General features: G+C 39.5%; 1 protein-coding gene across 6 annotated transcripts in view; it reads left to right on the top strand.

The window, feature by feature from the left end:
- Nucleotides 1-12,666, top strand: part of LOC145348133 (sodium/hydrogen exchanger 9B2-like) — a 121,287-nt gene that overhangs the window by 84,871 nt on the left and 23,750 nt on the right. For all 6 annotated transcript variants that reach the window (XM_080196298.1, XM_080196306.1, XM_080196333.1 and 3 more), the window contains 3 exons: nt 1,230-1,400; nt 2,626-2,768; nt 9,172-9,299. In XM_080196298.1, coding sequence (XP_080052424.1) covers nt 1,230-1,400; nt 2,626-2,768; nt 9,172-9,299 — 442 coding nt within the window. The remainder of the gene's footprint in view (nt 1-1,229; nt 1,401-2,625; nt 2,769-9,171; nt 9,300-12,666) is intronic.

Raw genomic sequence — 12,666 nt, 5'->3', positions numbered from 1 at the left:
ACACCACCTTGATGTTTTAAGTATCTATCTGCTCAATGTCTATTGGTCAGAGCAGTTTCAATAGGTGATTGACCCTGGATAAACCACCAGCCCCCAAAATGGGTATGTATGAGGATGTCCTAGTGAACGATTGTCACTGCTGAGTTGCTGGGGAGGTGGCAGTGCTTGCTGCACTGCTGCCCTCTTCAGATGGAAAATCAACCAGAGGAAGAGGAAGGTCAAGGGAAGAGTTTCCGAATACTTAAACTAAGATCAACGCACTGCGCCAACTGCTCCCAACTGTTACCGGTCATGTGCTTATTCTGTCTAATTCTTGAATGTATCATTAGGGGAGGGAATGGCAGAGTGATATTGTTACTGGACTTGTAATTCAGAGACCCAGCAAAATACTTTAGATATTAGATTCAAATCCCACCATTCAGATGGTGTAAAAGCTCATCTGGTATCTGGTCTGATCTAAATGTGACTCCAGATCCACAGCAGTGTGGTTGAATCTTAAATTGCCTTTGAAATGATGAGCAAGCCACTCCGTCCAAGGGCAATTAGGGTTGGGCAACGAATGCTGGCCCAGCAAGACATCCACAGCCTGTGAATGAGTAGAAAAAAACTGAAGTATTTTTCTTAGTGAATATTTTATAATTCCTTATGACTAGCTAACTGCCTATTTAGTTACCTGTGGCCCTGAATCTTGTAATCTAAGTACTAGGTTTTGTAATAGTGTTGAAAGAATAGGGACTAGAAAATGTTGTTGTTCTAACGTACATCTGTCTGACTTTTATTTCAGCATATCAATGACATCCAATCTCCTAATAGATTGGGATATTAAATTGTGAACTTGCAGAGATCCCTGGAGTTTTGAATTATTGTGGTGTAAAATCAATTATTAGTGTTTTCTTGTTGTGGCAGGGAAGGCAGTTTTGTAGACATGTTTTGTTTGACGCTCCAAGGAAAATGGATCCAAAGGGGGCAAACATTTGGTGTGAATACATTCAATTCATGACATTGATATTCGTGTATTAAAAATGAATGCATTTGTTTCTCAGTACCATGACATTACAAATTGTCCTTAGGATCATTATTAACAATGACACCAATACTATCATATTCCGAAAGTAAATATATTTATTGCTTTTCTGTTGACAAGTGTTATAAGTCGGTGAAAAAATTTTTTTTTAAAGGATGCAAAGACTGATCTCTGTGTGTTAATCAGATTTCACCCTGTTTTCCAGTGATTATGGTGATCTTGCTGTGGGCAGTTGTTTGGTCAATCACAGGCCCAGAGTGCCTTCCTGGTGGTAATTTGTTTGGCAACCTGATCCTTTTTGTGTGTGCAGTTCTTGGAGGGAAGATTGTTGGAATGATCAAATTTCCTAATTTACCTCCATTACCTGGTCTTCTAGGTAAGAACACGGAAAATATAAGGAATAGAATGTTCATTTTGAGTGATAATGCTGAAGTATAGAAATAAAATGTTTTTCTGTTGTGTATTATCATTTCCTAAAGTGCTTTAAATCAACACGATGTGGAGATGCTTGTGTTAGATTAGGGTGGTGAAGAGGCAGCGCTCCGAAAGTTCATGCTACCAAATATACTTAAACCAACACAGCAGTTTTAACGTTTAATAATTTTGTAGCTGGCATAGGCAGAAGTGAATTTTTGCACATGGCTTTATAACTAGTAAATGAATGAATGAAGTGGTGATTTGTATTGCAGGGTGTTGGTTGAGGAAGGAATGCTGACCATTACCTGAGAAAAAGCTCATCCAAATAGTTTTAAGAATTTTGATAGCCCCAGAATAGGCAGCTGAGTCTTTGACTGAGCCTTTGCTGCACTGTTGGAGTACATCTTTCAAATGAAACATTGAACTAATTGCTATCTGAGGCCAATGTAAAATATTTCACAGAACTATTTTGAAGAAGAGCAAGGCTGTTTCCCCCCCAGTGTTCTGGCCAATTCTTATTCCTCAAACAACATTCAAACAGATTTATCTGGCCATTATCATGTTGCTATTGCCGAGACCATGATCTGTGCAAAATGTCAATCTGTTTCCTACATCACAACAGTGACCATACTTACAAATATATTTAAATTGGTGCCAAAGTGCTTTGGATATCATAAAGTAGTGAAAGTTGCTATATAAATGCAGATCTTTTAATCTTCACAACACAGGCCAGTTTTTAATGCGTGCTGACTTGTCCACATTGACAATTACATTAATATACACTGTAGATATACATATAATGTGTAATATTTTCTCCGTTTTTCATCTGGATAAAAAAGTAAGATGAAAATATGACTGTCAAATTGTTGGATTTTTGAAGAAGTGTGATGGTTGTTTCTTTTTCCAATTTCAATATATCTTTAACTTCAAAGCATTAATATGAATCACGGTGATGATTAAATTGTGGAGAAATAGTAATTATTTGAATCAAGTGAATTCATTTTTATTATTGCACTTGCCTTTCATTTTACACGCATTTCTATCATAGTAGAGCTTCTGTTGGCCATATTGTTTTCTAAACATTGATCCAGAATGCAGTGTTTACTCTTTAATTATGTATCTGTATTTAATTTATGTAATAGAAGTTTAATCTGTTATGTATTTTCTTTGCATTTGTATACCAGGAATGCTGCTTGCTGGATTTGTTCTCCGAAATATTCCTGTTGTCAGTGATGCAATTTACATTGACTACAAGTGGTCCTCGTCCTTGAGAAGTATAGCACTTGCAATTATCCTTACCCGAGCAGGACTTGGGCTGGATGCAAAGGTACAGACAATATGTTTCTCAGCTCCATTTTGTTCCTATAAAACCAAACATTCAGGTTTGTTATAGTTAATTTAGTTTTTAGTTATTGCACTCGCTAAACAGTGTGGAATGAACCATGTGGATCCTAGGTCCGAAGTAAAAATTGGAAATGCTGGAAAAATTCAGCAGGTTTGGCAGCATCTTTGAGACAAAAACAGAATTAATGGAGGGAATTCTCCTGTCTGCCTGCCATGGGAATCATAGCCAGCGGAGGGGTTGGACCACACAAAGATCCATTGATCTCGGGCAAGATTCTCCAGTTTTGGGGCAAGTGTGGCTGCAGAATCCCACCCAATGTTTTGAGCCCGTATGGCCCTCCTTCAGGTCCTTGGTCAGATCTTTGATCTGCCCTGTAAGAAGGCTCACAACACCAGGTTAAAGTCCAACAGGTTTATTTGATAGCACAAGCTTCCAGAGCACTGCTCTTTCATCAGGGAACTCATCTGATGAAGGGGCAGTGCTCCAAAGTTCATGATACCAAATAAACCTGTCGGACTTTAATCTGGTGATGTGAGATTTCTTGCTGTGCCTACCCTAGTCCAACGCCGACATCTCCTCATCTTTGATCTGTACTGATTTAGTTGATCTTAGAGTAACTTCAGTTTTCCTGCTCTGGGAAGAGGGAAATACAAAACTAGGATTTCAATGAATAGATGACCAGACTCATCTGTGATGCCTAATTGTCACACTGTCTCATCAGTTCTTGGGTTTACATATGAAGGACAATCCTTTTGGCAAAAGTCAGTCTTTTTGCATGTTTATAAAGCTGGAAGACTTTGATGATATGATCCTAATTCCCTTGTCCAAATCATCTCACTATATTGAGAACAAAGATGGACTCAATATTGACCCATGGAGTAGGAGGCAATTTACTACCCTTTACCAATCCAACCAACAGACATTGACAGAAATTAGATAGAATTAAAGTTAAACATTTGTTATAATTCACCCTGGAGTTTAGGAAGCAGCTCCCTGAGCCTTCTAGAAATTGCCTACTACATTCATTCTATATATCCAATCAGACTTTACCTTTAATGAATTTATGCTGTACTTAATTATTCCAAGCATTTATAATTTTATCTCATTATGAAAATTGCTTTCACTGATGTTAGACTAACTGGCATTTAGTTGTTCATATTTTTCCTATTATCCTTTCTTGATAGATATTATACTGACTACACTCTAGGTAGTAGCAAAACGTACCTACCTGAGGGGGATCGAAAAATTATAATTTGAAGCTCTGCTATATGTTCTCTGAATTCTTTCAGCCTAAAATGCATGCCCTGAAGGGCCTGATAACTTATCAAGAGAACAGTTGGAGACTTTTAGGTCTATCAAATCAGTGTTAGCTCCTTTTCAAAGAGGCAATCCAGTTAGTTCCACACTCTTTACAATTGGTTCTACAAAAGTAAAATGACCTCATTTATTTTCAACATTTGTGGCTGACAGTTGTGCCCCTTCCTTGTACAACATTCTCACTTCCACTATCGTTTATAGAAACTGTTTCAAAATTAGTAATTAAGGTTAATTTCAGAGCCTTTATCCTCCACAGCCAGATTCCTCCCCCACTTCTTATTCTTTTTACTTTTTAATATGTTTATTTGAAAACCCTTACTGTTTCCTCTACATTATCCCCGAGCCTTTTTTTCATAATCCCTTTCACCTCCTTTTCTACACTTCATACATTTCTTCTGATTTTCTTTAATAGCTATCCAAATCTCACCATATGCTTCCGTTTTCATCTTAGTTTAGTTTTAATCTCTCTATTTATCCCTAGAGCTTTTCCTCTTTGGAATGTTTCCACTGCTGACCCATTATTCCTTTTGCTATGTATTGAGCCCAGTTATTTTGGGATATAAATTTATTTTCATTTCAATAAACCTTGCCTTTTCAGTCCAGCAATCTTTGACTTAATTATGCTTTGCTTTTCTGCAGTAAACCTTATGATTGCTGTTTACTGATTTTTTGATTCATTACTTTACCCACTTTGTTTCACTCAATAAGATATTACAAAGGATTATATAGGATTTACAGCCCAGAAACAGCCCATTTGACCCAACCAGTCAATGTTCCATTCATGCACCATTTGATCTTTCTCTCATCTATCCTTATCTGAACATATCGTAATGTTCTATTCCCTCTCTGTATAAAGTAGTTAACTTTCCCTTAAACCCATCAATCCCTATGGTAGTAAGTTCCACGTTCTCACCATCTGTGGGTAAAGAGGTTTCTTCTTGATTCCCTATTGCATTTCTTGTTGACTATGTTACATTCATGGTCTCTAGTTATGTTCTTCCCCACAAGTGGAAACATTCACCCTATTAAAATCTTTAAGAATTTTAAAGATTTCTATTAGGTCGCCCTTCAACCAATTTTCCAAAAGAAAAGTGACCCAGATATATAAACCCACACATTTGTGATGCCATCCTTGTAAATCTTCTCTGCCACCACTCCAGTGTCTCTTTCCTTTTTATAATATGGCGACCAGAAATAAATCCAGTTGTCTTAAGTGTGGTCTAACCAAAGTTTGACACAGATTCAGTGTAACTTCCCTACTTTCTAATTCCCTTTAGAAGTTCAGCTTTTTTATTGCATTGCTAACCCTGCAGCGATTTGCTGTGTTAGTTCTCCATGATCCCACTGTTCCTGTACCTCACCTAGACTCGCACCTTCCAAATATGAAGTGACCTCTCTATTCTCCCTAGTAAAATGTGCCAAGTCACATTTGTTTGTGTGCAACTTCATTTGTCAAGTATTCTCTTGTTGTGCAAGTTTATTAATGTCCACTTGTAATTTGTTGCAGTCCTCCTCAGTTTATCCCTGCTGATTTTATGTTATCTGCAAATTAAGCTCAAAAGGTTCAAATAGTATATGAATACTGTGAACAGCAGTGGTCCCAGCACTGATCTTTGTGGAATGCCACTGCCCACCTTCTGTCACTCTGAATAACTACCCTTTACTCCCACTCCCTCCTTTTTGTCTTGTAGTCCACTCACAATCCATTTTGCCACTTGTCCCCGACTGTGCATTCTCTGACTTTTATTAATTTATAGGCACCTTATCAAAGACAGTTTGACAAAATAAATGTTGCCTTCATTACGTTGCCATTGTCTATCTCTGTTATGTCTTAAAAAAGTCAATAAGTTAGATCAAGCAAAACTTTCCATTTTGAAATTCATATTGACTATTCATTATTAGAATTTTCTTTTTTCAGATGTCTATTCTCGCCTTTAAAAAAAGATTTATTATTTTCCTTACCACCAATGTTAAGCTAACTAATCTGCAATTCCCTACTTAAATATCGGAACTACACTAGCTATCCACAACTCTTCTGGCATCTGGTACTACACCTTTTTCTAATGAATTATGAAAAATGTGAAGTTATGCCTCTGCACATCCTAAGATATTCTAGAAGTATATTAATGGGAAGAGAATAACCAGCAAAAGAGTAGGGACCAAGGGGAAACCTGTGGGTGGAGGCAGAGGACATTGGTAGGGTGTTAAATGAATATTTTGCATATGGCTTCACCCATGAGAATGGGGAAGTAATTATGGGACTCTGGGAGAGAGACCGTGAGGCTCTGGAGAAAATTATCATAGGGAGTGACAGGGTATTGGAGGTATTGGCAGGCTTAAAAGTGGACAAATCTCCAGTGCCAGATGCATTATGTCGCAGACTGCTGTGGGAGGTAAGGAAGGAAATTGCAGGGGCTCTGACCCAAATTTTTAATTCCTCCCTGATCACTGGGGAGACGTTGGCGTTGGACTGGGGTAAACACAGTAAGAAGTCTCTCAACACCAGGTTAAAGTCCAACAAGTTTATTTGATAGTAAACCCACTAGCTTTCAGGGTTTGCCGCTTTGTCAGGTGAGTGAAGAGTTCTGATCACAAACAGAGCATATAAAGGCACACACAGTTTACAGAATACTGATTAGAATGCGAGTCTTTACAGCTAATCAATTCTTAAAGGTGCAGACAATGTGAGTGGAGATAATATTCAGCACAGGTTAAAGAGATGTGTGTTGTTTTCAGACAGGACAGTAAGTGAGATGTTGCAAGGTCGGGCAAGTCATGGGGGTTGCAGATAGTGTGACATGAAAACCCAAGATCCCAGCTGAGGCCATCCTCATATGCGGAACTGCTTTGTTTCTGCTTAGCGACTGTGCACTGTCGTGTAATGTGAAGACCGCCTTGGAGAATGTATACCCAAAGATCAGAGGCCGATTGCCGGTGACTGGAGAATAGCGAATGTGGTCCTACTATTTAAGAAAGGTTGTAGAGACCAACCAGGGAACTACAGACCAGTGAGTCTCACATTTGTGGTTGGGAAACGACTGGAGAAGATACTGAAGGAGAGAATCTATCTCTATTTGGAAAGGCAAGATTTAATCAGGGATAGCATGGTTTCATTAGAGGGAGGTCATGCCTAACAAATCTGATTGAATTTTTTGAGCATGTAACCAAGTGTGTGGATGACGGTAGTGCAGTTGATGTCATTTACATGGATTTCAAAAAAAGCCTTCGGCAAAGTCCCACAAGGAGGACTTATTAAGAAGGCTAATGCACATGGGATACAGGGTGATCTTCAAGGTGCATTCATAATTGCCTTAGCAGTAGGAGACGGAGGGTGGTGACAGTGACTGGAGGCCTGTGACCAGTGGCATGCCATTGGGATCTGTGTTCGGCCCCTTATTGTTCATCATTTATATAAATGACATTAATGACTATGTGGGAGGGTAGGATCAGTAAGTTTGCAGATGATAGTGAGGTTGAATGTGTTGGAAAGGCTTGGGTTGTTTTCATTGGAGCAGAAAGGGGTGACCTGTTTGAGATGCTCAAGATTAAGAGGGTCATTGACAGGGTGGATAGGGAGCAACTGTTCCCCCTAGCTGAAGGGTCAGTTATGAGAGGACACAAGTTAAAAGGGGGATTTGAGGAAATACCTTTTTACTGAGAGTGGTGACAGTCTGGAATGTGCAGCCTGGGAGGGTGGTGGAGGTGGGCTGCCTCACATCCTTTAAAAAGTTCCTGGTTGAGTACTTGGCACATCGTAACATTCAAGGCTATGGGCCAAGGTGGGCAGGTCAAGGGCATTTTATGCATCGGTGCAGACTTGATGGGCCGAAGGGCCTTTTCTGCACTGTAGTATTCTGTAATTCACTCATTTATGTGAACTAATTTTGTACATTCAACTTCTTCCTGCATTAACACTAATACTCCTTACTTAGACCTGTATGTAAATAGCTTTTTTGAAATGTACTGCATATACTTTGAGTGCATATTATGTTCATTAATAACAAATGAAGATAAAACATAGTCAATGTGATACTTAAGTTCAAATCATTAAACTTGATATGTGGAGTGTGCCATGTTGCCTACCTTCTGACAATCAAGTTCCAAAATTAGCTGAAACTACTTCTACAATATTGTGTCATATTATTCATCTATATTTCCATCTTTGTCAGTAATATAATACAAAGGTAGGGGACTACCTAAGCTGTGAGGACAAAAAGAGGCTGCAGAGATTCAGATAAGTTAGATGAGCAGGCAACAAAGTAGTAGACAATGTATAATATGTGGATGTGTGAGGTTATTCACTTTAATCAAAGGAATAGAAAAGCACAACATTCTTTAAAAGAGATTATATTTATAAATGCTGATACTTGGAGGGATTTGGCTGTACCTGTACAAGGAACACCAGCATGCAAGTGTACAAAAACAATGAAGACTTGCTACAATTCTACAGGTTTTTGGAGTGCTGTACAGAGCTTTGCTCTCCATATTTAATGGACAATAGATTTGCATTGGAGGATGTACAGAGAAGAGTCACAGGATTGGCTCTGAGGGTGAGAGAGTTCTCCTGTGATGAGAGACTGAGTAAATTGGGCTGATATTCTCTGGAATTTGGAACAAGGGGAGATGATCTCATTGAAACACACAAGATTTTGAAGGGGCTTAACAGGGCAGACACAGAGAGCTTCCTCCTGCTGGGGAATTTGGAACACAGGAACAAGGTCTCAGGATAATGAGCAGTCATTTTGAATGGTTGAGGAGAAATTTCTCTTGAAGAGTTATGAATCTTTGAAAATCTCTGCTCCGGAAGGTTGTTGATGCTTCATCATTGAAAAGCGTTAAGGCTGGGGTGGACAAATTTTAGACCTCTTGAAATCGAGAGATATGGGAGGCCAACAGGAATAAGGAGTTATGATAATGCTTGTACTGAATGGCAGAGCAGACTTGCCAGGCCATGTAGTCTACTCCTGCTTCTACTTCTTATCTTCTAATAAAGAGGGCATTGTCTTTATCATCGTTTTCGGTCGATTTTTATTCCTTCTGTGATAACACAAGATACTTTTATTTTTAGGCTCTTCGGAAACTGAAGGCTGTGTGTCTTAGGCTGGCATTTGGCCCTTGTCTTAGCGAAGCTTGTGTTTGTGCAGTTCTTGGGCATTATCTATTGCATCTTCCGTGGTCGTGGAGTTTTATCTTGGGGTAAGCACATTTATTAAAAGAACAGAGCTGATAATTACAAAAAATGTAAGCAGAATTTCAGGATCCTAGACTCGATTTAAATTTTATCAGATATATTTTAACTCAGTGTCAGCTGCTGCTCAGTTAAAAGCACTCTCACTTCTGTGTCAGAGATTGTGCAGTCAAGTCCCTCTTCAAGGAATTGAGCACAAAAACCAAGGCTGACTGTCCAGTACTTTATCCAGTGCACTGTCATGAGACTTTAAGCTAAGGCTTGTCTACTTTCTCAGAGGATGTAACTGATCCTATGACACTATTTTGAAGTAGGACAGGGATTTGTCTGTGTTGTCCTGGCTAATATTTATCCCCTAAATAACAACAAGAATGTAGATTCTCTGAACACATTTGCGTCACTGGAAAAGTTTGCTGTATGGAAATTGGACTTCTCTTACAACAATGACAATACTTCAGAACTTCTTAACTGACTGTAAGCACTTCTCTCTCCCTTTCCTTTGAGTGTATTTTTACTCTCCATTGAATATTCTATTGAATACTAAATAAAATCAAAAATTAATTCCAAATAAGCAGTGTTTATTGGCTGGACCAGCATTTGTTGCCCTTAAGTGGCTTTTTTGGCTAGTTAAGCATCACAATCACATTGTTGTGGATATGGAGTCACATGCAGGCCAGATCAGATAACGAGAGCAGATTTCCTTTTCTAAAGGCTTTTAGTACACCAAATGGGTTTTTATGACATCCGTGGTGGGTAAATTATTGGAAGGTATTTTGAGAGACAGGATCTACAGGCATTTAGAGACGCAAGGACTGATTATGGACAGTCAGCATGGCTTTGTGAATGGAAAATCATGTCTCTCAAATTTAAATGAGTTTCTTTTGAAGGGATAACCAAGAAGGTAGATGAGGGCAGTGCAGTTGATGTTGTCTACATGGACTTTAGCAAGGCCTTTGACAAGGTACCGGATAAAGTTAAATCTCACGGGATCCAGGGTGAGGTATCTAAATGGGTGCAAAATTGGCTTCTTGATTGAAGCCAGAGGGTGGTTGTAGAAGGTTGTTTTTCAAACTGGAGGCCTGTAACCAGTGGTGTACCTCAGGGATCAGTGCTGGGTCCACGTTATTTGTCACTTATATTAATGATTTGGATGAGAATATAGGGGGCATGGTTAGTAAGTTTGCAGATGACACCAAAATTGGTGTCATAGTGGACAGTGAAGAAAGTTATGTCCAAATGTGATGGGATCTTGATCAATTGGGCCAGTGGGCTAACAAATGGCATTGGAGTTTAATTTAGACAAATGTGAGGTGATGCATTTTGGTAGATTGAATCAGGGCAGGACTTAGTTAATAGTAGGGCGTTGGGGAGAGTTGCAGAACAAAGAGATCTAGGGGTACATGTTCATAGCTCCTTGAAAATAGAGTCACAGGTGGACAGAGTGGTGAAGAAGGCATTCAGCATGCTTGGTTTCATCGGTCAGAACATTGAATGCAGGAGTTGGGACGTTTTGTTGAAGTTGTACAAGACATTGGTAAGGCCACACTTGAAATACTGTGTGCAATTCTGGTCACCCTATTATAGAAAAGAGATTATTAAACTAGAAAAAGTGCAGAAAAGATTTACTAGGATGATGAATGGGATGGATAGGATAGAGGTGGAGAGACTCTTCCCGCTCAAAAAAGACAGTAGGACTAGGGGGCACAGCCTCAAGATAAAGGGGAGGCGGTTTAGAACGGAGTTGAGGAGGAACTTCTTCACTCAAAGGGTGGTGAATCTCTGGAATTCTCTGCCTGTTGAAGTGGTGGAGGCTGCCTCGCTAAATATTTTTAAGACGCGGGTTGATGGGTTCTTGATAAGAGAGGGGATTAAGGGTTATGGGGAGAGGGCGGGAAAGTGGAACTGAGCCACAACAGATCAGCCATGATCTTATTGAATGGCGGGGCAGGCTCGAAGGGCTAGATGGCCTACTCCTGCTCCTATTTCTTATGTTCTTATGTTCTACCAGGACTTGATGGATTGAGTTATAAGGAGAGGCTGGATAGACTGGGACTTTTCTCTGGAGCTTAGAAGGCTGATGGGTGATCTTATAGAGATCTGTAAAATAATGAGGGGCATAGACAAGGTAGATAGTCAATATCTTTTCCCAAAGGTAGGGGAGTCTAAAACTAAAGGGCATAGCTTTAAGGTGAGAGAGGAGAGATACAAAAGGGTCCAGAGGGACATTTTGGTAGATTAGCAATTTTCTTCACACAGAGGGTGGTGAGTGTCTAGAACAAGCTGCCGGAGGTAGTAGTAGAGGCGGGTACAATTTTATCTTTTAAAAAGCATTTAGATAGTTAACTGGATACGATGGGTATAGAGGGATATAGGCCAAATGCAAGCAATTGAGATTAGCAATTGAGGTTTTCAAAAAAAGGCGGCATGGACAAGTTGGACTTGAAGGGCCTATTTCCATGCTGTAAACATGATCATCACTAGATTTCATGATCACCACTAGACTTTTTAATTCCAGTTTTTTTTTATTGAATTCAAATTTCACCATCTGCCATGATGGGATTCGAACCCGGGTCCCCAGAGCATTACCTTCGATCTCTAGACTCATCCAGTTTCCTCTTCAGAGGGTGTCTGTCTCTGACAAAATGTACCCTTTGACTTGGTTAACAATGCCATTCCCCACCAACATCCTTCCATTGTCAACCAATGATTAGGACTGCTTTCACCTGGTTCTAATTTAAACTATCTGATCATAGCCACAGTATCATTTTTAATGATTTCTCTTTCTGCCCCTGTATCAGTGTCTCTGGAGTCTCCCAAGATTTAATCTTTGCTCCCTCCTATTTCTAATTTATATGCTGCCTTTTAGTGACATAATCCGAAAGCACAGCAAGTCTCTGTACGAAGGTTGATGACACTTTCCCACCACCTCTCTTGACTCCTCCACTTGTTTCTAAATTATCAGACTGCTTATTTGATATTCAGTACTGAATTTCTGCCAATTAAATACTGAGAAAATGGAAGTCATTGTATTTGGACCTGCTCCAAATGAAAGCTCCATTCCATAGCTGCCAACTTCATCCCTTTCCTTGGCAACTGTCTGGGACCAAACCAATCAGTTTGGAAATTTGGTATCATGTTTGATCCTGAGTTGAGCTTCCAAACACATTCATGCCATCACTAAGACTGTCAGGTTTCATCTCCATAACACTGCCTGACTCAAATCTTAGCTCATCTGCTGAAATGCTCATTCATACCTTTGTTACCTCTGGACTTTACTATTCAAGTGCTTACTAACCTATGTCATCTTCTGGTCAAGTAGCAGTTTGGTTTTAAAATTCCTCCATGGAGTTGTTGTTCTCGAACCCTAGAATCTCT

Source organism: Carcharhinus amblyrhynchos, chromosome 1 (genome assembly GCF_965287045.1).
Source record: "Carcharhinus amblyrhynchos chromosome 1, sCarAmb.v2.hapA, whole genome shotgun sequence".
Taxonomy (NCBI): Eukaryota; Metazoa; Chordata; class Chondrichthyes; order Carcharhiniformes; family Carcharhinidae; genus Carcharhinus; species Carcharhinus amblyrhynchos.
Note: the sequence above shows the minus strand (reverse complement) of the source record. Positions and strands in the feature narration are given on the sequence as shown.